General features: G+C 45.2%; 1 protein-coding gene across 2 annotated transcripts in view; it reads left to right on the top strand.

Moving 5' to 3' along the window:
• HEATR6 (HEAT repeat containing 6) overlaps window positions 1-11548 on the top strand; it is a 36233-nt gene extending 24685 nt beyond the window's left edge. For both annotated transcript variants that reach the window (XM_028109270.2, XM_028109271.2), the window contains 6 exons: window positions 2050-2184; window positions 2913-3035; window positions 4123-4247; window positions 5269-5365; window positions 8362-8566; window positions 10591-11548. In XM_028109270.2, the coding sequence (XP_027965071.1) occupies window positions 2050-2184; window positions 2913-3035; window positions 4123-4247; window positions 5269-5365; window positions 8362-8566; window positions 10591-11162 (1257 nt within the window). In that variant the 3' untranslated portion in view covers window positions 11163-11548. The remainder of the gene's footprint in view (window positions 1-2049; window positions 2185-2912; window positions 3036-4122; window positions 4248-5268; window positions 5366-8361; window positions 8567-10590) is intronic.
• Window positions 11549-24344: the final 12796 nt, after the last annotated feature.

Below are 24344 nucleotides of genomic sequence, written 5' to 3'. Positions count from 1 at the left end.
ATGAGAAGGAAACTGTTCAAGGTACTCTTCGGGTGCCTTCCTTGAGAGCTTTAAAGTGAGCTCATTTTTCATAGTGCTAACAACAGCCCCCTGCTCAGTTTAAGAGTCTCCATTATTCACTGGGCACTATGTGAGGAACTTCACACATAGCGTTACATTTTACTCTCACCCAGACTCTGCCAAGTAGACAGCTTTGCCCTGTTCTCCTGAAGAGGAAGCTACACTTAGTTTCGGTGACTTGCCCGAAGTTGCAGAGACGGGAAGCAGCCGCTGAAGGATCCAGCTCTGCCTCTGGATCCCGCACTCTTTGGACTCTGGCACCCGCCTCTGGACTCTGCAGGACCCTGACGCCCATTAGCAAGTTACACCATCTCTTCATGCCTCAGTTTCCTTGTGTGAATGTAGAGATAATGACACATACTTCGTTTAGTTGCGCTGAGGACTGCAGCGGGTAGATCTGTTTGAGGCACTGAGAGCAGCGGCTGCTGCCGTGACCGCCATCATCTTCCCCCTTCGCCTCACGATCGTCTTCTCTGGCCGCCTGACTGTAGCAGACCATTTCTTGGTCGGTCAAGTGGAAGGATGCAGTCGTCGTTTTCTGAAGCCCCTTCCATTGCTGTGGAAGGACTACCAGAAGCATTAGAAAAAGCTGCTGCATGATCCAGTCAAGAAATGGGCAGAAGACGGGCGCCTGGGTGGCTCAGATGGTTAAGCGTCTGCCTTCAGCTCAGGTCATGATCCCAGGGTCCTGGGATCGAGTCCCACATCAGGCTCCCTGCTCCTTGGGAGCCTGCTTCTCCCTCTGCTTCTCTCTCTCTCTCTCTCTGTCTCTCATGAATAAATAAATAAAATCTTTAAAAAAAAAAAAAAAGAAATGGGCAGAAGACATGAACAGACATTTTTCCAAAGAGGACATCCAAATGGCCAATAGGCATGAAGAAGTGCTCAGCATCGCTTGGTGTCAGGGAAATCCAAATCAAAACCTCAATGAGATATCACCTCACACCAGTCAGAATGGCTAAAATTAACAAGTCAGGAAATGACAGATGTTGGCGGGGATGCGGAGAAAGGGGAACCCTCCTACACTGTTGGTGGGAATGCAAGCTGGTGCAGCCACTCTGGAAAACAGTATGGAGGTTCCTCAAACAGTTGAAAATAGAGCTACCATACGATCCAGCAATTGCACTACTGGGTATTTACCCCAAAGATACAAATGTAGGGATCCGAAGGGGTACATGCACCCCAATGTTTATAGCAGCAACGTCCACAATAGCCAAACTGTGGAAAAAGCCAAGATGTCCATTGACAGATGAAAGGATAAAGAAGATGTGGTATATATACACAATGGAATGTTACGCAGCCATCAAAAGGAATGAAATCTTGCCATTCGCAAGGACATGGATGGAACTGGAGGGTATTCTGAGCGAAATAAGTCAATCAGAGAAAGACATGTATCATATGACCTCACTGATATGAGGAATTCTTAATCTCAGGAAAGAAACTGAGGGTTGCTGGAGTGGTGGGGGGTGGGAGGGATGGGGTGGCTGGGTGATAGACATTGGGGAGGGTATGTGCTATGGTGAGCACTGTGAATTGTGTAAGACTTGAATCACAGACCTGTACCCCTGAAACAAATAATACATTATATGTTAAAAAAAAAAAGATGAAGGTAGGAGGGAAAGAATGAAGGGGGGGAAGTCGGAGTGGGGGAGACGAACCATGAGAGACTATGGACTCTGAAAAGCAAACTGAGGGTTCTAGAGGGGAGGAGAGTGGGGGGATGGGTTGGCCTGGTGATGGGTATTAAGGAGGGCACATTCTGCGTGGAGCACTGGGTGTTATGCACAAACAATGGATCATGGAACACTACATCGAAAACTAATGATGTAATGTATGGTGATTAACATAACATAATAATAAAAAAAGAAGAGAGAGAAAGCTGCTGCTTTATAGGACATTTTGTTACTACAGCCCCCGTGGTAGTGTTCGTGTCAAGTTGGTTCCACTGTTGGCTCCTGGGCCACGGCTTTGACTGTGCCCCTGTTCCAGGTGGTGATGTTCTGGACTATGATGCTGAACGGCCCTCTGCCCAGAGCCCTGCAGAATTCCGAGCACCCGACCCTGCAGGCGAGCGCCTGTGACGCCCTGTCTTCCGTCCTGCCCGAAGCCTTCAGCAGCCTGCCGGTAACCCGGGGAGTGTTTCCTCAGCCCTGAGTGGCGCCATGAGCAGCCGAGCTTCAGTCTGATTCAGATTTTTCATTTTGAGCCAGTACTCAACATGCTTTCTGAGAAAAGGAGGCTCAGTCTTCTGAGTGAGGGTGGTGATAAAACTTAGAATCCTAACGTCTCGGGAGAGCTTTCCCTCCCTGTGCTTAGAGGGTGGGTGGCGGAAGTGCGGGGAGAGGCTTGTAGGTGAGAGACATTTCAGAAAGCTTTCGAAGCCAAAAGTTAGAAAGACGTGGGTCTAAGTCCCAGCTCTTCCACTCTCTGATGATCTTAACTTCTGTAAAACAGTTTTACCCTCTATAAAATGGGCACAACGTGAGGAATAACACGAAGTGTGTGGCTCTACTTGGCTGGTGCCCACCGCACAGGGTATTCTGGCGGCTTCCCTTCTGTAGTCCCCAGCGGCATTTGTGTCTGCTCTTAGCTTTCATGAAGGAGCAGAATACGGTGACCCAGGTCACGTCGTGGTCAAGGTTAAAGGTCACAGATGCCGTGTGGGCAAACGCTCCCCTAATGCTGGGGTCCGAAGTGAACCTCTGCTCTCTGCCGAGGTAGCTTCAAGGTCTCAGTTGTGTTCAGCTCTCAAAAATGAACTCAGACACAGACTCATCACGGTTGCCTATTGAGGACAGTGGCTCATAATTCTTTCAGTCTCGCTTTTCCTTTGCCAACCTTTCTCACTGCAGAGTGACAAGCAGATCCTATGCATCACCATGCTGCTTGGGCTGAACGACAGCAAGAACCGATTAGTGAAAGCGGCGACCTCACGGGCCCTTGGAGTCTATGTGCTTTTCCCCTGCCTCAGACAGGTTAGAGTGAGCCCGCCCTGCCCTCCCGTGCCTGCGATGGGCCAGAGCGAGAGTGCTTTGGGTGCATATAGAGCTGGATGGTAAAGGACATGACATTGCTTTTTTTTTTTTTTTTTAAGATTTTATTTATTTATTTGGCAGAGAGAGACACAGAGAGAGAAGGAACACAAGCAGGGGGAGTGGGAGAGGGAGAAGCAGGCTTCCCGCCAAGCAAGGAGCCCAATGCGGGGCTCGATCCCAGGACCCTGGGATCATGACCTGAGCTGAAGACAGATGCTTAATGACTGAGCCACCCAGGCGCCCCCATGACATTGCTTTTAATCTGGTTTCCTTAATTGCAACTTTATAAAATATGGTAATGCCGGTACTGCCCAGGACCCTCGGTGCCCAGGTGATGTTTAAATTAATGAAAAATTGGGGGAAAAAAAAATGGGACATTACCATGTGATAGTAATAATTTAGAAAGCTGATAAATTTTTTACTAAGAAGGAAATAAATTTCTCCTTCACTCTTACTGTGACATTTATCTCCCTGAGAAGTGTGTAATTAGGGTGTATTTTAGAAATGGATTTCATGGGACGCCTGGGTGGCTCAGTCGGTTAAGCGTCTGCCTTCGGCTCCAGTCATGATCCCAGGGTCCTGGGATCGAGTCCCGAATTGGGCTCCCTGCTCCATGGGGAGCCTGCTTCTCCCTCTGCCTCTGCCTCTCTCTGTCTTTCATGAATAAATAAATAAAATCTTCAAAAAAAAAAAAATGGATTTCATTGTCAACATCGTTTCCCAAGGTGGCAATCAGTCTAAGCACAGAATTCACAGATAACTGCCGCGGACCAGACTATAAGATGTTCAACAAGAGCAAAATCCATAGGCTCCTTGGGTGTGCATGGCACATACAAACCCCCCTCTGGGGTTTTAGTGAGTGTCCAAATTGTAATATAGTTGAAAAGTAAATTGAGTAAATAAATGTTGATTTTCAAATAGAAATTTGTGGTAAAGACTTAAATCTTTCTCAGAAAATAAATTTCAGAATTCCAAGGCAGCCGTGTGAGCTTGTCAAGTAACTATGGTGTTTTGTTTTATCTTATAGGATGTCATATTTGTTGCAGACACAGCAAATGCAATATTGATGTCACTTCAAGACAAATCTCTGAATGTCCGAGCCAAAGCAGCCTGGTCCCTGGGCAACCTCACAGACACTCTGATTGTCAACATGTAGGTGACTCAACTCATTTCCCCTGGGTGACTTCTGAGACTGAGGTCCCTGGAAGATACCTTTGATCTCTACTATAAAAAAAAAACTAACAGTAATTCTCCCATATTGGGTATCAGTCTTCCTGCTTTGTTTCGTTTTCTGTTACTTCAAGTAATAAGATTGGTAAGTTGTGGGGCCCCTGGGTAGCTCAGTCAGTGAAGTGTCTGACTCTTGATTTCAGCTCAGGTCATGATCTCAGGGTTGTGAGATTGAGCCCCACATTGGACTCCAAGCTGGGTGTGAAGCCTGCTTAGGATTCTCTCTCTCCCTCTCCCCCCTCCCCCCCAAAATTAGCAAGTTGTTCTTTATATATATGTGTGTTTGTGTGTGTATGTGTGTATATTTAATACTGTATGCTGATATAAGTAATAGATCCACATTATAGAAAATGTGGAAAATATAAAAGTAGAAATTCAAAACCATAGTAATGGTTGCACTACTTTTTAAATGTCAAATTTGTAATTTTTTAAAGTAATATATTCACAGGTTAAAAACATTCAAACAATACAAAAGAGGCATTCAGTCTAAAGCCTTGCTCCTACCTTGCTCTCCTCCCTAGAGGCAACTGTTGTTCCTCATACGCTAGCGTCCTGCTTTTCATTGCTGAGCTCTCACGTATAATGTGTATAAGCATTCTCCCAACTTCTATAAATGTGAATTATTGTTACACAGTCATCACGGTGCAGTGATCATTTAACCGCTCCCCTGTTATCAAACATCTGCATTATTTTAGGCTTTGATATGCAGTGAACATTTTGGTGCACGAAATTCTTTATTTTGAGATACACCTTTTGGTCACATTCCTAGAGGTGGACCTACTGGGTTAAAAGGTATAAACTAAGTTCTTGGTATAATCTGAACAGATTTGTTGAGCTGTTTTCCCCAATTTTTTATAGTTATTCTAAGTGAATGTATGTGTATATGTGTATGTTTAACTGGGTTTTACCATTCAACATGTTTTGCCTGCTTTGGATGGAATAGGGAGACACCAGACCCAAGTTTCCAAGAAGAGTTCTCTGGTCTCCTGCTCCTGAAGATGTTGCGATCAGCTATAGAAGCATCCAGGGATAAAGACAAGGTAGACTCACAGCACTAGTATTTCTCAATTCAACACTTAGTGTATTATGGTTTTGTCCCACCAAATTTATCCCTGTTCAGAGGAGATTGAGAGAGTGCTCAGGGTATGATGTGGCCTACTCCACCTTGCACGGTTTCTCTCCTGTCTCCTGTGTCCTGAAAAATATCAGTGCTATTTGTAATACCACTCCATGATCTGCCCATGTTTGTTTTAATATTAATCTGCTTTTGTTTTGTTTTGTTTTTTTCCAAAAAAATCTTTAAGTAGAAGTGACAGGTCAGAAGGATGAGCAACTCCTGGCTTTGAATATCCCCGGTTAGACTAATAAGCTGAAAGCATAGAAATGGGTTTTAGGGTCAGGCAGACATGGTTCAAATCCTGGCTTGCCCTTTAGTAGCTGGGTGACGTTTGGTGTATTATTTAACTTCTCTGAAGCTCAGTTTCCTCATCTTGAACATGGAATCTCAGTGGCCTTGGAGATGCTTGTGTTGAAGCACCTAGCATAGCACCTGACCCATACCGAATACTTAATTTAGCACAGTGATTCTGAAAACCTAGGAAACCCTGCCTTGGACTGATTTGTTCAGAATTTCTGGGATTAGGGCCTGGGAATTGGTTTCTGAAAAAAGAAAGCTCCCCAGATGATTCTAGTATGCTACAAAGGTTGAGACTCTAATGGAAAAGTACTGGACTGGAATTTTGAAACCTCACCTCTCCTCCTCACCTTGCTGCAAGCCAGCTTTGCCCTGTTGCCCCTGGGCCTTCCATACCATCTCTGCAAAACGAGGAAGACAGAGCTCTCTGACGTCTACTCTTAAGACATCAGTGAGGAGCTGTGGAGGACCTCACCTTTCTTGTTTTTTAATTTTTTTGTTGTTATGTTAATCACCGTAGTTTTTGATGTAGTGTTCCACGATTCATTGTTTGTGCATAACACCCAGTGCTCCACGCAGAACGTGCCCTCTTTAATACCCATCACCAGGCTAATCCATCCCCCCACCCCCCTCCCCTCTAGAACCCTCAGTTTGTTTTTCAGGGTCCATCGTCTCTCATGGTTCGTCTCCCCTTCCGACTTACTCCCCTTCATTCTTCCCCTCCTGCTATCTTCTTCTTTTTCTTTTTTCTTAACATATGTTGCATTATTTGTTTCAGAGGTACAGATCTGTGATTCAACAGTCTTGCACAATTCACAGTGCTCACCATAGCACATACCCTCCCCAATGTCTATCACCCAGCCACCCCATCCCTCCCAGTGAGGTCATATGATACATGTCTTTCTCTGATTGACTTATTTCACTCAGCATAACACCCTCCAGTTCTATCCACGTCATTGCAAATGGCAAGATCTCATTCCCTTTGATGGCTGCATAATATTCCATTGTGTATATATACCACATCTTCTTTATCCATTCATCTGTCGATGGACATCTTGGCTCTTTCCACAGTCTGGCTATTGTGGACATTGCTGCTATAAACATTGGGGTGCACATTATCCTTCGGATCCCTACATTTGTATCTTTGGGGTAAATACCCAGTAGTGCAATTGCTGGATCGTATGGTAGCTCTATTCTCAACTGTTTGAGGAACCTCCATACTGTTTTCCAGAGGGGTTGCACCAGCGTGCATTCCCACCAACAGTGTGGGAGGGTTCCCCTTTCTCCACATCCCCGCCAACATCTGTCGTTTCCTGACTTGTTAGTTTTAGCCATTCTGACAGGTGTGAGGTGGTATCTCATTGAGGTTTTGATTTGGATTTCCCTGATGCCGAGTAATGTTGAGCACTTTTTCATATGTCTGTTGGCCATTTGGACGTCTTCTTTGGAAAAATGTCTGTTCATGTCTTCTGCCCATTTCTTGATTGGATTATTTGTTCTTTGGGTGTTGAGTTTGATAAGTTCTTTCTAGATTTTGGAGACTAGCCCTTTATCTGATATGTCATTTGAAAATATTTTCTCCCATTCTGTCGGTTGTCTTTTGGTTTTGTGGACTGTTTCTTTTGCTGTGCAAAAGCTTTTTATCTTGAGGAAATCCCAATAGTTCATTTTTGCCCTTGCTTCCCTTGCCTTTGGCGATGTTTCTAGGAAGAAGTTGCTGCGGCTGAGGTCGAAGAGGTTGCTGCCTGTGTTCTCCTTTAGGATTTTGATGGACTCCTGTCTCATGTTTAGGTCCTTCAACCATTTGGAGTCTATTTTTGTGTGTGGTGTAAGGAAATGGTCCAGTTTCATTCTTCTGCATGTGGCTGTCCAATTTTCCCAACACCATTTGTTGAAGAGACTGTCTTTTTGCCATTGGACATTCTTTCCTGCTTTGTCGAAGATTAGTTGACCATAGAGTTGAGGGTCCATTTCTGGGCTCTCAATTCTGTTCCATTGATCTATGTGTCTGTTTTTGTGCCAGTACCATACTGTCTTGATGATGACAGCTTTGTAATAGAGCTGGAAGTCCGGAATTGTGATGCCGCCAGCTTTGCTTTTCTTTTTCAACATTCCTCTGGCTATTCGGGGTCTCTTCTGGTTCCATACAAATTTTAGGATTATTTGTTCCATTTCTTTGAAAAAAGTGGATGGTATTTTGATGGGGATTGCATTGAATGTGTAGAGTGCTCTAGGTAGCATTGACATCTTCACAATGTTTGTTCTTCCAATCCATGAGCATGGAACGTTTTTCCATTTCTTTGTGTCTTCTTCAATTTCTTTCATGAGTATTTTATAGTTTTTGAGTACAGATCCTTTGCCTCTTTGGTTAAATTTATTCCTAGGTATCTTATGGTTTTAGGGGACCTCACCTTTCTGATGGCATGGGCTGTTCACCACACAAGACCTTTACAGAGTTTCAAGAAGCTACACCTTTACAGGCTGCTTGTCTCATTGGCTGTCTTGCTTTAAGATGTCTAAGACTTCCTGGGTTTTTTTTTTTTTGAATACTTTCTGTAACATCATTTTGGCAAAGCAGATTTCTAATGCTTTTTTTTGTTTGTTTTTTACATTTTTTTCTAGGTAAAAAGCAATGCAGTCCGGGCCCTTGGAAATTTGCTTCATTTTTTGCAGCCATCTCATATAGAAAAGCCCAGGTTTGCTGAAATCATTGAGGAGTCCATCCAGGCCCTAATTTCTGCTGTTCTAATTGAGGCTGCCATGAAAGTCCGATGGAATGCCTGTTATGCAATGGGGAATGTATTTAAAAATCCTGCTCTTCCATTAGGTAAGAAAGTCTCCCTCTTCTCTCTGGTGGAGGGCCCTAGGACAACACACACCAGCCTACATTGTTATTAAAGATGTTCCTCACATTGGTACTCATCACAGTGTTAGAAAAAAATGGAAACGTTCTGAACACCCAAGTTTAGGGGAATGGTTGAGATAAATCATAGTATATATATTCAAAGAGATGGGTTTTTTTTTTAAGATTTTATTTATTTGAGAGAGAGCACGAGCAAGGGGGAAGGGCAGAGGGAGGGAGAGGGAGAAGCAGACTCCCCGCTGAGCAGGGAGCCCAATGTGGGGCTCAATCCCAGGACCCTGAGATCATGACCTGAGCCGAAGACAGATGCTTAACCAACTGAACCACCCAGCCACCCCTCAAAGGGATCTTTTAGAATTATGTTTACAAAAAGTTTTTGATAATCTGGTCAAGTACTTCTGATGTTAAGCAAATTAAAACAGGATATGAAATTGTTTCTACAGCATGATCTCAATAAATGGGTAGAAAAAAGGACTGAAAGGAAATTAGCCTAATTAATAACAGCGGTTGCCTTTGGAAGGGATAATGAGTAGGATATTTTTCTGCTTTCACTTTCTAAATTTTCTACAAGAATATATGTTGTTTTAACAGCAGGGGGTAAAAATGAAGGAGAAAAAGTGGCTTGGAAGAAAGGGTAGAAATTGGAAATCCCATGCGAGCCCTTGGTACTGAAGTGGGCTGCTGCAAAGAAGGAGGGCATCTAGGTAATGACTTGCCGTGTACCGTGATAGAGCATCGGTGGCTAATAGCTGCTTAGGCATGTGGGTCGTAACTTCCAAATCCCATTCACTTTCCTTACCAGCATTTGCCTTATACATTTGTCTCTGTGACAAGGTTTGAAACAAGTTGTGTTCCTGGGGAGGTAATTCCATTCTGGACCAGCAGGGCATGCGTCAGGTTAGGGAAATCTGGCTCTGCTCCCTTTTATTGCCAAGAGCTCCCAGCCAGGGGCACCTGGCTGGTACAGCCAGAAGAGCATGTGACTCTTGATCTCAGGATTATGAGTTCAAGCTCCACGTTGGGTGTAGAGATTACTTAAATAAATAAATAAACTTAATTAAAAAGATAAAAGGGAGCTAATGGAAAAGTAGCTTCTCTGCTTCCAACCAAGACCTAATGGAGCAGTAGCTTCTCTGCTTTTCCATGGAGGAAATAGCCTAACGTGACCTGTGGAGTTGGAGCTCCTTAAGGTGCATGTCCGCTTGCCTGTCTTCAAAGGCAACAGAGAAGTTGGAAGGGGCTAGGAGAGTTAGGGAAGCTGAAATCTATTTTGCTGCCCATCTTGAGGAAGAAGAATCCCCCCCCCGAAAATGGAGTGGGGAGTCGTAGCTCTGATGAGGAAGAAAGCAGGCTGATTTCCTGAGACCATCAGGAAGGGAGAGAAGACAGAAATCTGGGCATCATCATCTCAAAATTAGACAGTTGCACCTTTGGTTAATCTGAGTACTCTGTTCCCCAGTCACTGCCTAAATAGTATTTTCTTTCTCTTTACCATAAAATGCATGACTTGCTGTGTCCAGAGCAGTGTCTGGATGCTAATGTAGGTGAAGAAATATTCCTTTGTCAGCATGAACAAGGCTGGGCATATGGTTGTGCAGTGTGGGCACTGGTCAGAAGCATCTGACTGAGAGAACAAGTGGGGCTACAGTTCAGTCTGTGCGCCTCCACCAAGCCTAACGCCCTCGGGACAGCCTCTTCCCAGAGAAGAGTTGGTTGCCACAGTCCGCATTTAGAGTAGCAAGTAGCAGAGGCCCCGAGCATGCCTGGTTGTTTAGGGAAACGGGAAGTTTGGGAGTCATTACTCGGCGCCTTCCCCAGAATCACATAGTCAGCACTGGTCACCCTAATCCTATAAGGTTAGTGTAAGGATTAAATGAAAACATAGTGATTAGCTTGAGCACTCGTGTGTGTGCTTCCTCTGCCCCTCTCCCTCGTCCCTGTTTATTGCTAAGCCTTCATTTGTTTCAATGCCCATGGATTCTTTCTAGGAACAGCCCCGTGGACCTCCCAGGCCTATAACGCCCTGACGTCGGTTGTGACATCATGCAAGAACTTCAAAGTGCGCATCAGATCTGCCACTGCCCTTTCCATCCCGAGCAAGAGAGAGCACTATGGGTCTGTTGACCAGTATGTTCAGATCTGGAATGCATTGGTCACTGCTTTGCAGAAGAGCGAAGACACCACAGACTTTCTGGAATTCAAGTACTGTGCCAGCCTACGGACCCAGATCTGCCAGGCACTGATTCACCTCTTGAGCTTGGCCAGCGCCTCAGACCTGCCCTACATCAGAGAAACCCTTGAATTGAATGGGGACATGGTGCAGTCCTTTATCCTACAGTTTCTAAAATCAGGAGCAGAGGGAGAGGACCCTGGAGCACCCCACAGCTCGCATGAAAGAGACCAGCTGGTCAGAAGGGCCCTGGAGCACGTAAGCAGCATCCAGGCACTGGCAGGTGACACAACCAGGAGGGCCATCGTCGGCTTTTTAGAAGACATCCTCACCATTTATTTTGACTCGTCTGGATCCCAAATAGCGCTCCCAGAATTAACAAGTCGGTGAATAGTCCGCCATACTTCCAAGTGTTGAGTAGTAATAGAAAGACCCAAGCTTGAGTATCAGAGATGCAGGATTTAATTTTAGGGGCAGAAACAATGCGTTCACTTTTATTTAGAATAGTTTAGCGTCTATCTAAATTTTTCTCAAAGGGCTCAACCACTTTAGAGAGTGGTTCCACGGCATCGGCCACTGTCCAGACTGTTGGAGCCTCTGAGCTGTGCAGCGGAGCTGGGAGACAGGGTTGAGTGCAGGCCGAGCAGACTGAGTGGTCGTGAAGGGCGCTTAGCCTCAGAAGGTAGAGGCAAAAAACAAAGGAATTTAGGGATTAGAATGTTGTGTATTGTGTCTCTGGGAATTGTTTTTCTTTTATAATAAACTAATGAAAAATAGCATGCCCACAACCTCCTCTGTTTTCAGATCAAGTTGCACTTACAGAAAGCTTCCCGCAGAGCTGATGTTCAGCCAGTTTGCACTGGGGTAACTGCTTCAGTTGCTAAAATACTGAAAAGTTCCTTACAGGTTGGTAAATAGCTGCGGCACTGACCTCCCCAGTACCAACCCTGGAAGCCTCTCCACAACCCACTCATGGAAGCGTTGACCCCCGGCACAGAGAGGCTGCCTGCATAGGCCCGTGTCTGTTTCACCCTGGCCGAAACACCTATTTCTGTCTCCGTTCCCTGATGTCCTGTGGGAAAATGTGGTGGTTTTGCCACCTTTGAATTTGTGCCTTAAAAAAGAATTATTTAATTTAGATGGTAAGAAAGAAAGGTTTTTAAATTACATTTTGATCATGTCTAAGCACTTACAAAAGTCACTTCTCACTGAAGAATTATTTACATTTTAATTTTGCATTCATCTCTTAGCCTCCAACAGTTTGTGAGAATTGACTTCAGGTAGGAATTTAGATACATAAAAGAACCAATTAAAATGATTCCATACTTATATTTGATCTGGGATAAATAAGAATCAAGATACATAGAAAGGGTTTTGGCGATACATTCTTTAACTGTTGTTATTTAGCTTAAAATACCTATTTTGGGCCATACATGTGTCCTCAGCATTTCTCCTTTGCCCCTAAGTTGCTCTTTTCCCTCCACTGTTGTTGCTGGTTGCTCAGGAAGTGCTACCCAGGCAGTTTGGGGAACAGAGTAGTCTGGTAACTGAAGGCCCACTTTTCCATTGGTAGAATACCAACCAGTTTCCAAAGAAATAGACCACAGGTACAGTAAGACACCCCTATATAACAGTCTTTAAATTCGCTTTTCTCTGGGGATGATTCTGGACACGAATTGTTACAGAGGCCTGGGGCCCAAGTTGAACCTGTACTGATCTAAGGATGAATCTCAAAACCTCCTTCTCTTGAAGGGATACATCCTTAGTAGCAGCTCATTTAATTGTCACTTCCATAAAAGCAAAAATGTGACATTGATAGCCACTATTTGGGGGGCTCTCACTGGTGAGTTTCTTGATAAAATATTTGTGGAAAGACTTTGAATGGTTTGATTTGATGATTTGCTCTTTATCTCAAATAAATCTCATTTAAAAAACAAACAAACAAAACCTTTCCCTTCCATAAAGGTTTCCAGGTCTCCAGATGTTAGCGTGTCCATATGCAGGGAAAGACCAGGGGTCGGCTACTGGGAAGTCTAGGTATCAGGGTACAGTTCCTGTCTGGATGGGCTGCTGACTTCTCTCTGTGGCACTGCGGGGGTAACCCAGGGGCCAGAGCTCCCTCAGACGCCCGGGGCCGGGGCCTCAGGAAAGCTGCCATCTTGAAGGGAAGCCGTGCAGACAATGAAGAGTTAGAACTGAGTCTGATGCAGAAACAATAGAAATTTCAGCTCCAATTCCGAACCCTCATTCAGAATGCCAAGTTCTGAACTGTCTTTTGATATTTAAAAGAAAAAAATTGGAGAAGGGGTCCTCCAGGTACAGATGGCTAAGAGCCTTTGTTTTTAACAAACTGACTGCGTTAGGATACCTCACTTACTTTTGAACCTTTTCTGTGACCACTAAAAGAAACTCCCTAATTTCTACCCACTTTTAGAACTTGAGGAAGGCACACGTTGTAACCTCTTCTGTGGTATTAGTTAATGGGAAAGCAGGGGTCCTGTGGTGATTACAGGGCAGCAGAAACCTCCCACGGGCTACCAGGGCAAGGGCTTCCTCGATTTTGACATTTGTGCATGAATGCTGACCCTGAGCAGAACCCCACATAAGAGCTCTGTGAGTTCTAGCAATTCTGGTTCACTTCCTTAATACAGTGCAGTGGTCAAGAGCCTGGGCTTAGATCCTGGCTCTGCCACTTTCTATCTGTGAACCTTTTGTGCCTTAGTTTTCTCATCTTGTTAAATGGGGATAAGAGTGACTACCTCGTAAGGATGTTATAATGATTAAATGAGTTAATATGTGGAAAGTTCTTAGAATAGCTTCTGGTACTCAATAAACGTCAGATATTTAATTTCCTTGAATTTTCAGAGGGCTAGACAGAAATACTGTCAACACACCACGACCTTTCGTGATGACAAATAGCTGGATTGTCCTGACTGCTCCTTCAGGTGAGGTGTTACCTGGGCTGCCTCGGGAAGCTGAATCCAGCCGTGTGGGAGAGGCACTGCCCCAGGACCTTGGTAGCCTGACTTGCATCTTGCCCCTACAGGTCCCCATGGACCAGGGAAAGGACCAGATGTGTGGGAGGCCACAGACTTAACAGGGCAGCAGTAACCCCTTCCCTAGTTCTGCTTCATGACCCATCCCTGAGGGCCAGTGAGAAAGTACAGATCCAGTTTCCACAAGCTTTGGAATTACACCTGGGTTTTAAAGGACAAAGCTTCAACTTAATAACGACATCCGTGGGCAAGTTACTTGACCTCTCCTCTGGAAGCTGGGGAGAGCGGTACCTCAGAGTTTCAGGGGTAGATCACATGATACGAGTGAAGCATCTGGCTTGGAGCTGGTACAGAGCAGGCGCTCAATAAGAAAAGGTGCCCTCATTAATGCTTTTCTTTGATGTCTTTCCTGGGCTTGAATGTCTGTCTCCTCATTGGAGAGAGATTGGAGTGGGATCTTGGGGAAGGAGCATCTGTCTGCTTTTAGTATAAAGCTTGAGTCTTCAGGTCAAAACGAAAGGGATCCTCAGCTCTCGTGGACAAGGGCATTATATTCGGGTTGGGGCCAAAGTGTCGGATACTCAGCATTCATTTGCCTTTCCTGTCCAGCACACCCAAGGACTACAGCAAGGCCATCAGCAACAACAGCTCATGGCACAAATGTGGGGGGCGGGGGTGGTATGACCCCTCTGCAGATAGAATGCAGAGCTGCAGCAGCTTGGATCATTTGCAGAAGCCTTCCCTTGTGAGTTACTGTTCTGCAGTTGGTTCCGTGACCAGCTAGGATTTACTGTGGGAATGCAGGCATTTTTGGAATGAGCAGATCTATTAACAAAATGTTATCATGTTAACATGTCAAATAAAACCCAAATGGTCATTTTTATGGAGGCCGAAAGAGCATTTGATAAAGTTCAATGTCCTTTTCTGATCAAAATTCTTTTTTAAAAATAAAAAAATAAAGATACTTCATTAACAGCATAAAATATACCTATCAGTGTCTTTGCTTAAAAAGTCAGAATTGAAACAAGCCATTCATCACGATTATTACCTAACACCATACAAGATTTAATGGCCAAGGAGATGGTTAAACCAGTGATAGAATTTTCCAAGAAATTTTTTCAAAGAGTTTCTGAATTATCATTATTTGTAGAACACCAGTCTGAGAGACTGAATTCACAAATCACTATTTGCCAAAAGTCAAGAAAATCAACTCAGAAAATAATAGACCTCATAGAAGTTCTTACATTCTTAAGGTAGCCGTTTACAAATATGCCCAAACAAGTGGCTCTTCTGTATGTCAGCAATAACAAATGTGACTTTTTTTATGTCAGAAAAGATTCCATTCACAATAACAACAAGAAAATAAAATACTTAGGAATAAATTTAAACAAAGCCAATGCAAATATTTTGTAAAAAAAAATTAAAAATTTTTCAATGGTCACGAAGACATTAAAAAGAGAAGATATACCATGTTCTAGATGGAAGGACTCAATTATTATAAAAAGACCACCTCTCTTCAAATCTATAAATTTAAATTTCTATCAAAATAAAAAAGATTTATTTAAAATGACAAAATGATTTTACATTTCATCTACAAAAGTGAATGCAAAAATTCAAACCAAGGAATCCGCCTTTTAGCCGCCACACTGTGGGGGAAAAGAGAATTTCTCCCTAAAGTAGTGTGCCCCGTGGAAGCACTTTTCCAGCCTTTGTAAATCCACACCCCTGTGTGTCAAATACAAATCCATCTCTCCTTCCAGTCCTACCTTGTCCTGGTCCCGTCTCTTTCCTCTAGATGCAGCTGTCATGAAGGGAAGGAGTAAACAGGACCGTGAACGAGGGATGGGAGAACTCAGAGCACCACCAAACTGGCACTGAGTTTGCCATTTCCCCCCCTCTGGTCTCTCCTGGCCTGGACTCCAAGCAGACAGAGACCTGAACCTGCAGACCAGATGCAGACCGAAAGAGAAAAGCTCTCTATTTCCTGCTTTAGGAAAAGCAAAGAGAGCCCTGTAGGTCAGAGAGTGGGGGCATTTCTGTTTGTTGTTACTTCTCCCCTCCCCCAGAGCAGCCCCTTGGAAAGCCCACTGGGGCAGGGGCTCTTGCAGCCAGGCCGGTGCCTAAAACTACAGGGAGGGAACTCTTCTCTCCGTCCAGAGGAAGTGTGGTCCCAGCAGCAAGAGAGTGATGACCAAGTGATGACCATTGCTTTCTCTCTCCCTGTTGATTTTCTTATTTAACCTCTTAATATGATAATATTTTGTTAATAGAACGCTGACCCCAAAGGGAAATTCGAAACTTCACGAATGAAAGAAGAGCAACAGAAATGGGAATTATTTGGTTAAATATAATCGATTATTTTCTCATAATACATGTATAATGTAAGTTTCACTTCCACAACATTGTCTGATGGGGTTTTAGCGAATGTAGATACAGTACATATGAAAATTATAAGAGGTAGGGTATAGGGATCTGTATGGTAGTTAGATTTCTTTTTTTTTAAAAGATTTTATTTATTTATTTTACAGGGAGAGACACAGCGAGAGAGGGAACACAAGCAGGGGAGTGGGAGAGGGAGAAGCAGGCTCCCCACTGAGCAGGGAGCCTGATGTGGGGCTCGATCCCAGGACTCTGGGATCATGACCTGAGCCGAAGGCAGACGCTTAACGACTGAGCCACCCAGGTGCCCCTGGTAGTAAGATTTCTATACTTTGCTTGAAGTGATAAAATATTAATCCTAAACAGACTATGAAAAGAAGTGTTTTGCAATCCCTAGAGAAACCACATTTAAAAATTACACAAAAGGTACAGTAAAAAAAACTCACTAGGTAATAGGTAACTTAAAATGGAATATAAAAAAATATTCAGCTAAACCAGAAGAAAAGAGAAACCAGGAATGAAAAACATAGGGAACAAATAGAAAACAAATAATAAAACAGTAGCCCTATATCTAAACATGTCAACAATTAAATTCAAAAGACCTAGATTATGCTAGTTATAAGAGATTGTCAGGATGTAAAAGAAAATTAAACACACACAAAAAAACCCCTTAAGACCTAACTATTGGCTGTGTATAAGAAACCCATTTTAAGTAAAGTGTGCAGGTAAAAAATAAAAGGACAAAAAACAAAAAAGAAAAATATACCATGCAGATATTAATCAAAGGAAGCTGGAGTAGCTATATTAATATCAGACAAAACTGACCCCAGAGCGAGGATATTTACCAGCAAGAAAGGACACTATAGAATGACAAGGTCAACACACAAAGAAGACATAGTAATCCTAAATGGCCATATACCTTACAACAAATATTCAAACTATGTGAAGCAAAAACTGGTAGAATTGCAAAGAGAGATGGCGGATCGGCATACAATTATAGTTGGAGGTTCAACACTTACTCTTTCCTCATAACCAATAATAGAATAAATAGACCATATTCTGGATCATAAAACGAATCTCGACAAATTTCGAGGAATTAAAATTATACACAATATGATCTCTGACCACAAAGGAATTAAGCCAGAAATCAAAAACTGGGAAATAAAAATTCTAAATACTTGGGGACGAACATACTTCTGAGTAATCCCTGGATCGAAGGGGAAGTCTCAGGGGATACTAGAAAATTAGAACATAGTCTAAACTGAACAAAAATAAAAATACAACATGTCAAAATGCATAGGTGCAGCTAAAGCTGGGCTTTGATGGAAATTTGTAGCATGAGAAATTAGGGAGGAAGAAAGGTCTCAAATCAATAATCTCAATTTCAAACTTAAGCTCTAGAAAGATAAGAGAAACCTAAAGCAAGCAGAAGAAAGAAAATTATGCTGAGTGAAGGAAGCCACTCTCAAACTGTTACATACTGTATGATTCCATTTACATGGCGTTATGGAAAAGGCAAAACCATAGTTAGGAAAAACAAATCAGTGTTTGCTAAGGATTGGGATGGAGGAAGCATTCAACAGCAGGAAAGCATGGGGGAGTGTTTTGGGGTGGATGGACCTGTTTGGAATCCTTATTGTGGTGGTGGTTACATAAATCTATATGGAAACTCAGGGAACATGAACTCCTTCAAAAGTCTATAATAATAGTTTTTAAAAATCTCTGTCTCTCTGTCTGTCTCTCTCTCGATGTTTTTCTCAGTGTACAAACTGTGTCTGTTTACCGTTAGGTACCCATAGCCTACAGGATGCCAGGTATAGTAGCACTATATATATATATATATATATATAAGATTTTATTTATTTATTTGACAGAGACACAGCGAGAGCAGGAACACAAGCAGGGGGAGTGGGAGAGGGAGAAGCAGGCTTCGCACCGAGCAGGGAGCATGATGCGGGACTTGATCCCAGGACCCTGGGATCATGACCTGAACTGAAGGCAGTCACTCAATGACTGAGCCACCCAGGCGCCCTAAATATATTTTTTAAATGGAAAAAAGCCATTCATTCAGAAACGACTCACTGTACTCAAAAGATGGGGTCCAACATGCCTCATTGTAAGGGTCATGGTTACCAATTTTTGGCTGATTTTAGTTTTAAGGGCAGAAAATATTCTAGACGGGTTATCCTACTGCATTTTTAACTCAGGCCGTCCTATTATGTACAAGAATATGTTCTATGGCTCTTTTTATTACTTAAAAATTTCAGTTCTTTTTGGTTCTTTCACGGGGCAAACCTTCTTAAAAGTAGAAGCCAGCCGCACGCCTTTACAGGTAAATTATGGCAATGCGGGAGAGTGGCCAGCAGATGGAGACAGAGAACACACAAAGTCATTTAGACTCCAGGCTGTTTCTCAGGCTCACCTAGCACCTGGATTTCAGATAGCTCTCAGTAGAACACTGATTCGCAAACCTGGATCAATTGCAATCCCCTGCGGAACTTTAAAACCTACAGAATCTGAGTTTAGCGGTCTGGGGTGCCGTCTTGCCACGAGCAGGTTTAAAATGTGCACAAGTGATTCTAATTACAGGGAAGTTTGAGACCCCCTACCTAAGCACCAGCAACAACAGCGGGTCTCCAGCTGGTGAGTTTCAGAATCATCTGGAGAACTTGTGAAAACCAGAGACTCGGGCTGTTGTAGTCTTCACTCTTTTGAGAACCAGTGCATACTGAAATGGTGACATATTAAACTTAATAGAGTTAAATATATAATCAGGACTGAATCTGATATCATCTCATACTAGATTCTAATATATCAGTAACTTCAGGCATCAAATGTTTAAGAAAATCTTATAGGAGATAAATCTTAATTGAAAAAAACGCTAATCATGGACTTCATTTTTCCCCTGGGTCAGCTGGGACCATCTTGTGGGATGCAGGAAGAGGTCTCCTCTCCAGAGAAGCACAAGTTTCTGTCAGGTTCCAGGAGTATTAATAGTCATATCTGGTTATTTCGTGGCGGGGCATTAGGAAAATGTTGAGCTCCTTGGGCGACTGGATTTCCAGCCTTCGTGAGGTACGCTCCCCAGATTTTTTACTTTCTTTCACCCAAGTGTTTAGATTGTTTTAATATTAGAGCCAGCATAGATTAATTTTCTAAGTAACATTTATCTCTTTTCCATATTATAAAAGCAATGAGTCTTCATTGTAGAAGTTTTGCAAAAAACCCCAGTAAGTCTGTGTAAGTAAAAATGGCTTGTGATGATTGCTGTTATCATTTTGGTATGTTTCGTGTCAGACTTTTGGTGATACGTGCGCGTGTGAGTATGAGTACGTGCCATCCACGTGGACTCACATGAGCACTCTTCCATATATGTTGTGGGAAATCAGTCTACAAAACTGTGATCATAACCTGTGTCGTTTTTGGTAGTCTGCTATTTTACTTCATAACCTCTCGTGAGCATTAAATGTTTTCCTAAAACACGATTTTAATGACTCAAGAGTTGTCCACAGTATAACAATACATCGCATTTTAACCAGTTCTCTCTTGCTGGACATTGTTTTCCAATTGTTGATTTACATGGGACTCTTTAACAGATGTTAATTTTATTTGGATGTGTGATATGAGGCAGAGATGTAACTTGATGTCTTTCCGATCATCTCTGGACAGCTGCTTTCATAATCAAACCATCCTTCCCCTGGGTTTGACGTGCCTCCTTGCTCAGATCTCACCTGCTTATGTTCCTTCAGGGCTGTGGTAGGCTTCCCGGTCTCTTCCCCGTTCCACCCCTCTCTCCTGGTGCTAGTCAGTGTATTATTGACAGCCAAGATGGCGAGCAGGGCGGTGGTCACTTTGGGAACGAGACTGATGCTAGAACGGGGACAACCTGGAGGGCTGTGCCAGGCTGCCTGGATACAGGATCTCATTAGCTTCCATCACTCTCTACGCACATGGCCATCAGTCCCCTCTGGCCACGAGTCCCTAAGCCCAGGCCCTTAGGGACTATGATGACAGCCTCCAAAGAAGGGGCTCCCACCACTAGCAGGTCTGTAGGTCTTCTTGCCTTTCTCGCTGGCTGCTTGGCTCATCCTCCACAGGGCTCCACAGAGCCCTTCCCATGGCTTGGCTGCCTACCAGCCCCTTCCCCACCCCAACCCCTGCATGGGCTCCAGCCATGCGGGCTCCAGGAGTGTGCAAGCCTTTGGTCAGTCCCCATGCTCCCTCCCAGCCCTTCACGTTCTACCTGCCAAAGCTTCCATACCTGCTTCAGGTCCCAGCAGACACCCCATTTCCTCCGGGCCGCCTTCCCTGAGCACCGGTGACATGGGATGTTTGCCATGCTCAGCCCAGAGGGTTGTTACAGGAGGGAATGAAATGATCAAGCCCCTAGCAGAGTGCCGAGCACTAACAAGACATAAAAGAACGCTAGCTGTTGTCATGGTGTTTATTATGATCCTTATCATCACTCGCCACACTATTACAATTGCCCTTTTGTCACTTGCCACACTGTGTTACAATTGCCCTTTTGCTTGGCCGTCTTCCTACCAGACTGTGAGCAACTTGAGAGTTAGCATCGTGTCTTACCCACCTTTTTCTCTCCCCCACCAAGCCCTGGGCCAGGCACAGAGCAGGTGTTCGGCAAGTGCCTGTGTGAATGAAGTGTGAAATATCCCTGTTTCACAGATGAGCAAACTGAGTCCCACAGAGGGAAGAATGACTTGCCCCAAGTGACACTTGTCAGTAAGGGGCAGAGCAGGAATTCAATTCAGGTCTTGGAGGCTCCTTTGTCCAGTGCTGTGTCCCTCTCCCCTGCTGTTACCCTGAGGCCAGATATAGAAGAAATGAAAATACAGAGAGGAGTGATTTTCCAGCTTGCTATGTTTTGCTGTGTTTGACTCTGTTCTCCCCACCTATGGTTTTCCTGCTAATTCAGGCCCTCATGGGAAGACCTTCCAACAGCCTTGCTGTCAGGAGGGCGGGCTGCGACGTCAGAGCTGACAGCGGCCCTTCTCGATCAGCCAGTCCACCCTCCGCACCTCTTCACCTCAAGGCAACCCAAGACCCTGAGAGGGAAGTCAGTCACCCACAGTCACACAGCAGAGCTGGACTCCCTTTACAGTGCTCCTCTTACCCCGGGAAGTGAAGTGGCGTCAGCATGGCTTAGCGGTGGAAAGGGGCTCGGTTATTTACGGGGCAATGGAAGGCTTTCATGGAAGCCTCCAGCACAAGCAGTGGAGATTTGCAACAGGCCCTCCCGAGATGGCACAGCCCACGCCAGGGGGGAGGGAGAGGAGAGCTCAGTGGGCGGAGGGCGCACAGTCGGGGCCCCACCCAGAGCGCCGGTTATAGTCTCTGCCCTGCCAACAGTTGATGGGCCGTGCTCTTTAGCTTCAAGAGGAGGACAATTACCTTCCCCAGCCTGAAGATTTATGGCTGAAGAAGGGACGAGGGTCATTCTACTCCGCTCAGGCCCTTTGAAAGTGGATTTACATGATTGACGTCTAGGTTGGGGCCCTTTGCCTTTAGCTGCAGAAGGACAGTCACTTGCAGTCCCCCCTTTTCTGCCAACACCTGCCGGTTCCGGGGCCGCAGCTAGGGAATGAAGCATGTTGGGGCTAGGTGGGGAAATGGTTGGGGGGGGCGGGCATGGCCAGTCCACCAGCGTGGACGTGTACCTGACCCTCACTGGTCCGGGAGGCACAGGGGGCAGGGCCTGCTGGCCGCCCCAGGATTAGTGCTGGGACTTGGAAGACGACAGTCCAGCAACGGGTGGGCTTGCCTATCTGGCTCCCGTCCCTCCGGAGACCAGTAGGCATTCTCTCCCTCACTCATCACCCTTCCCCACCCACCCAACAAACCCACCTACTCTGTGTCAGGCAGCTGCAGCTTGAGGATACAGAGACAGATTGTATACTGGCCCTGGCCTGGAGGAGCTCACGGACTGGCCAGTAAACACAAGGTTACAGTCAGTGTGGAGGAGGGGTCCCAGCCAGCCCTCCGCGGGGAGCAGAGAGCAGCCAGGGGAAGGGGACCGGTGTGTCTGAAGGCATGGAGTGGTGGGGCGAGGGGCCACATGAGTCAGGGAGGGGAGGTGGCAGGACAGGGAGGCAGGAGGGTGGAGGACACAGAAACCTGCATGCATCCCAGGGAGTTGGGATTTTGTGGAGGGCCACAGGGATCCGTGAGGGGCTTTCAGGAAGAGTGTGGGTGACACCATCAGATTTGCACTAAGGTGGCAGCATGGAGGATGAGTTAGACAGAGATACTGTGGCTCTCACACTTGGCTGTGCTTGTAATCAGCTGGGAGCCGTGGAGAGGCTGACACCTGGGCCCACCCCACCCCCACCCACCCAGAGAGGATGCTGTAATGGGTCTGGGGGGTGGCCTGGGCACTAGGATGTTGAACCTCCTTCTCCCTGTGAGTCTGATGTGCAGCTGAGGGAGACCCACTGGAGAGACATCCCAGGTAGGAGGCACTGTGGCCATCCAGGCGAGAAGTGGCCGGGCAGTTTCTGGAGATGCAAGAAGGAGAACCCCAGCCCATGGTGGAGGGTTGGATGTGGCCTCTTAGAGAAAAGGGAGAGCCTGGTAGTTCTTCAAAAGGTTGGACATCGAGTTACCATATGTCCCAGCAACTTAGGTCTATACGCCAGAGAAATGAAAACATACATGCACACAAAAACGATCCAAATGTCCATCGACTGATGAATGGGTAAATAAGATGAAATTCATGCAATGGAGTGTCATTCAGTAAAAAGAGGAATGAAGTACTAATACCTACTGCAACATGAAGGAGCCTTGAAAACATGCTAACTGAAAAAAGTCACAAAAGACCACATATTGTCTGATTGCATTTATACAACACATCCAGAATAGGCACATGTATTGGACAGAAAGTAGATCATTGGCTGCCTAGGCCTGGGGTGCAGGGGAGACTAGGAGCTGATGACTTAGGGTTATGGGGTTTTTGAGGGGAGAGGTAAGGAAAATGTTCTAAAATTGATGGTGGTCACATGATGGATACCCACCTGATTAGGAAAAGCCACTGAATTGCACACTTTAAGTAGATGAGTTGTACACTATGCAGATTATACCTAATAAAGCTATCAGAGGGAGAAACGGAAGGCTCAAGCATGATCCTTGGTTTCCTGACGAGATGGTGGCCTCATGAATCAGGTCGCAGGCACAGGGAGAGGAGCAAGTCGGGGACGGTGTGATGTGGATGTATTCACTCGTTCGGCAAATGTGTTTTGAGCACCAGGCCGTGGGGTGCAACAGTGAACAAAACAAACATGCCTTCCCTGTGGGGAAGAGAAAATAATACAGTAACTTAGTGTGTCAGGCCGTCGGTGAGGTGGGGACCCCTATAACACGGGAGGACGATGGAGAACGCTGGAGCTGCAGGTTTAGATGAGGTGGTGGGGAAGCCTCCCCGCGAGGGTGACATTTGATGGCAAGTAGGGGCAAGGCTCCAAGGAACAGGAGGTGGAATGGAGAGCAGGAACAGAGCCAGAAGGGCCTTGTCCTGCCCCAGCCCCTGAGGACTCCGGGCCCACTCTGAGCAAGATGGGCGGCTTGGGAGGGTCGTGAGCAGAGCATTGCCATGAGCTACCTCCCTTGTATAAGACTCCCTCTACCTCTGGTTTCTCAGCCTCGACGCTTTTGACTGTGGGCGCAGGATAATTCCTTGTTGTGGAGACGATTCTCTGCATGTGAGATGTTTAGCAGCGTCCCTGACCTCTACCTAAGACTCTCCGGGTGTCTGTTTTCCTTCCCTATAAAGTGAATCAGTGGTGCCTGGCCTGGCTAACTCTTTCAGGGAGAAAGTGTGGGTTTGCAGAGAAAGCGTGGGCTTTCCAGTGTCCTGGGGGCTCTTCCATACACTGGCTGTGTGACCTAGGAAAAATTACTTGGCTTCTCTGAGCCTCACTTTACTCATCTGTACATTGAAAAGGAAAAAAATACATATGGCACATAAAAATGTGTGATGCCAGGCATCTACTAGAGATGTGGGATCCCTTCCCTGCTCAAAAGGTTGTGTGGGGGTAAAAAGCCCCTTCTCAGTAAGGCCTCCCAGGCCATCCCTATCCAAAATGTGAGCCCCCACTGTTCCATCCCCACCCTGCTCATGTCCCCTTTTCTTCCGTATTGCTGATCACTATCTAACATGTTTCTTATCTGGTTTATTGTCTCCCTC

Source organism: Eumetopias jubatus, unplaced genomic scaffold (genome assembly GCF_037043125.1).
Source record: "Eumetopias jubatus isolate StellerSeaLion01/CBP00866 unplaced genomic scaffold, mEumJub1_p1.0 scaffold_10, whole genome shotgun sequence".
Taxonomy (NCBI): Eukaryota; Metazoa; Chordata; class Mammalia; order Carnivora; family Otariidae; genus Eumetopias; species Eumetopias jubatus.
This window is presented reverse-complemented; position numbering and strand designations above follow the sequence as displayed.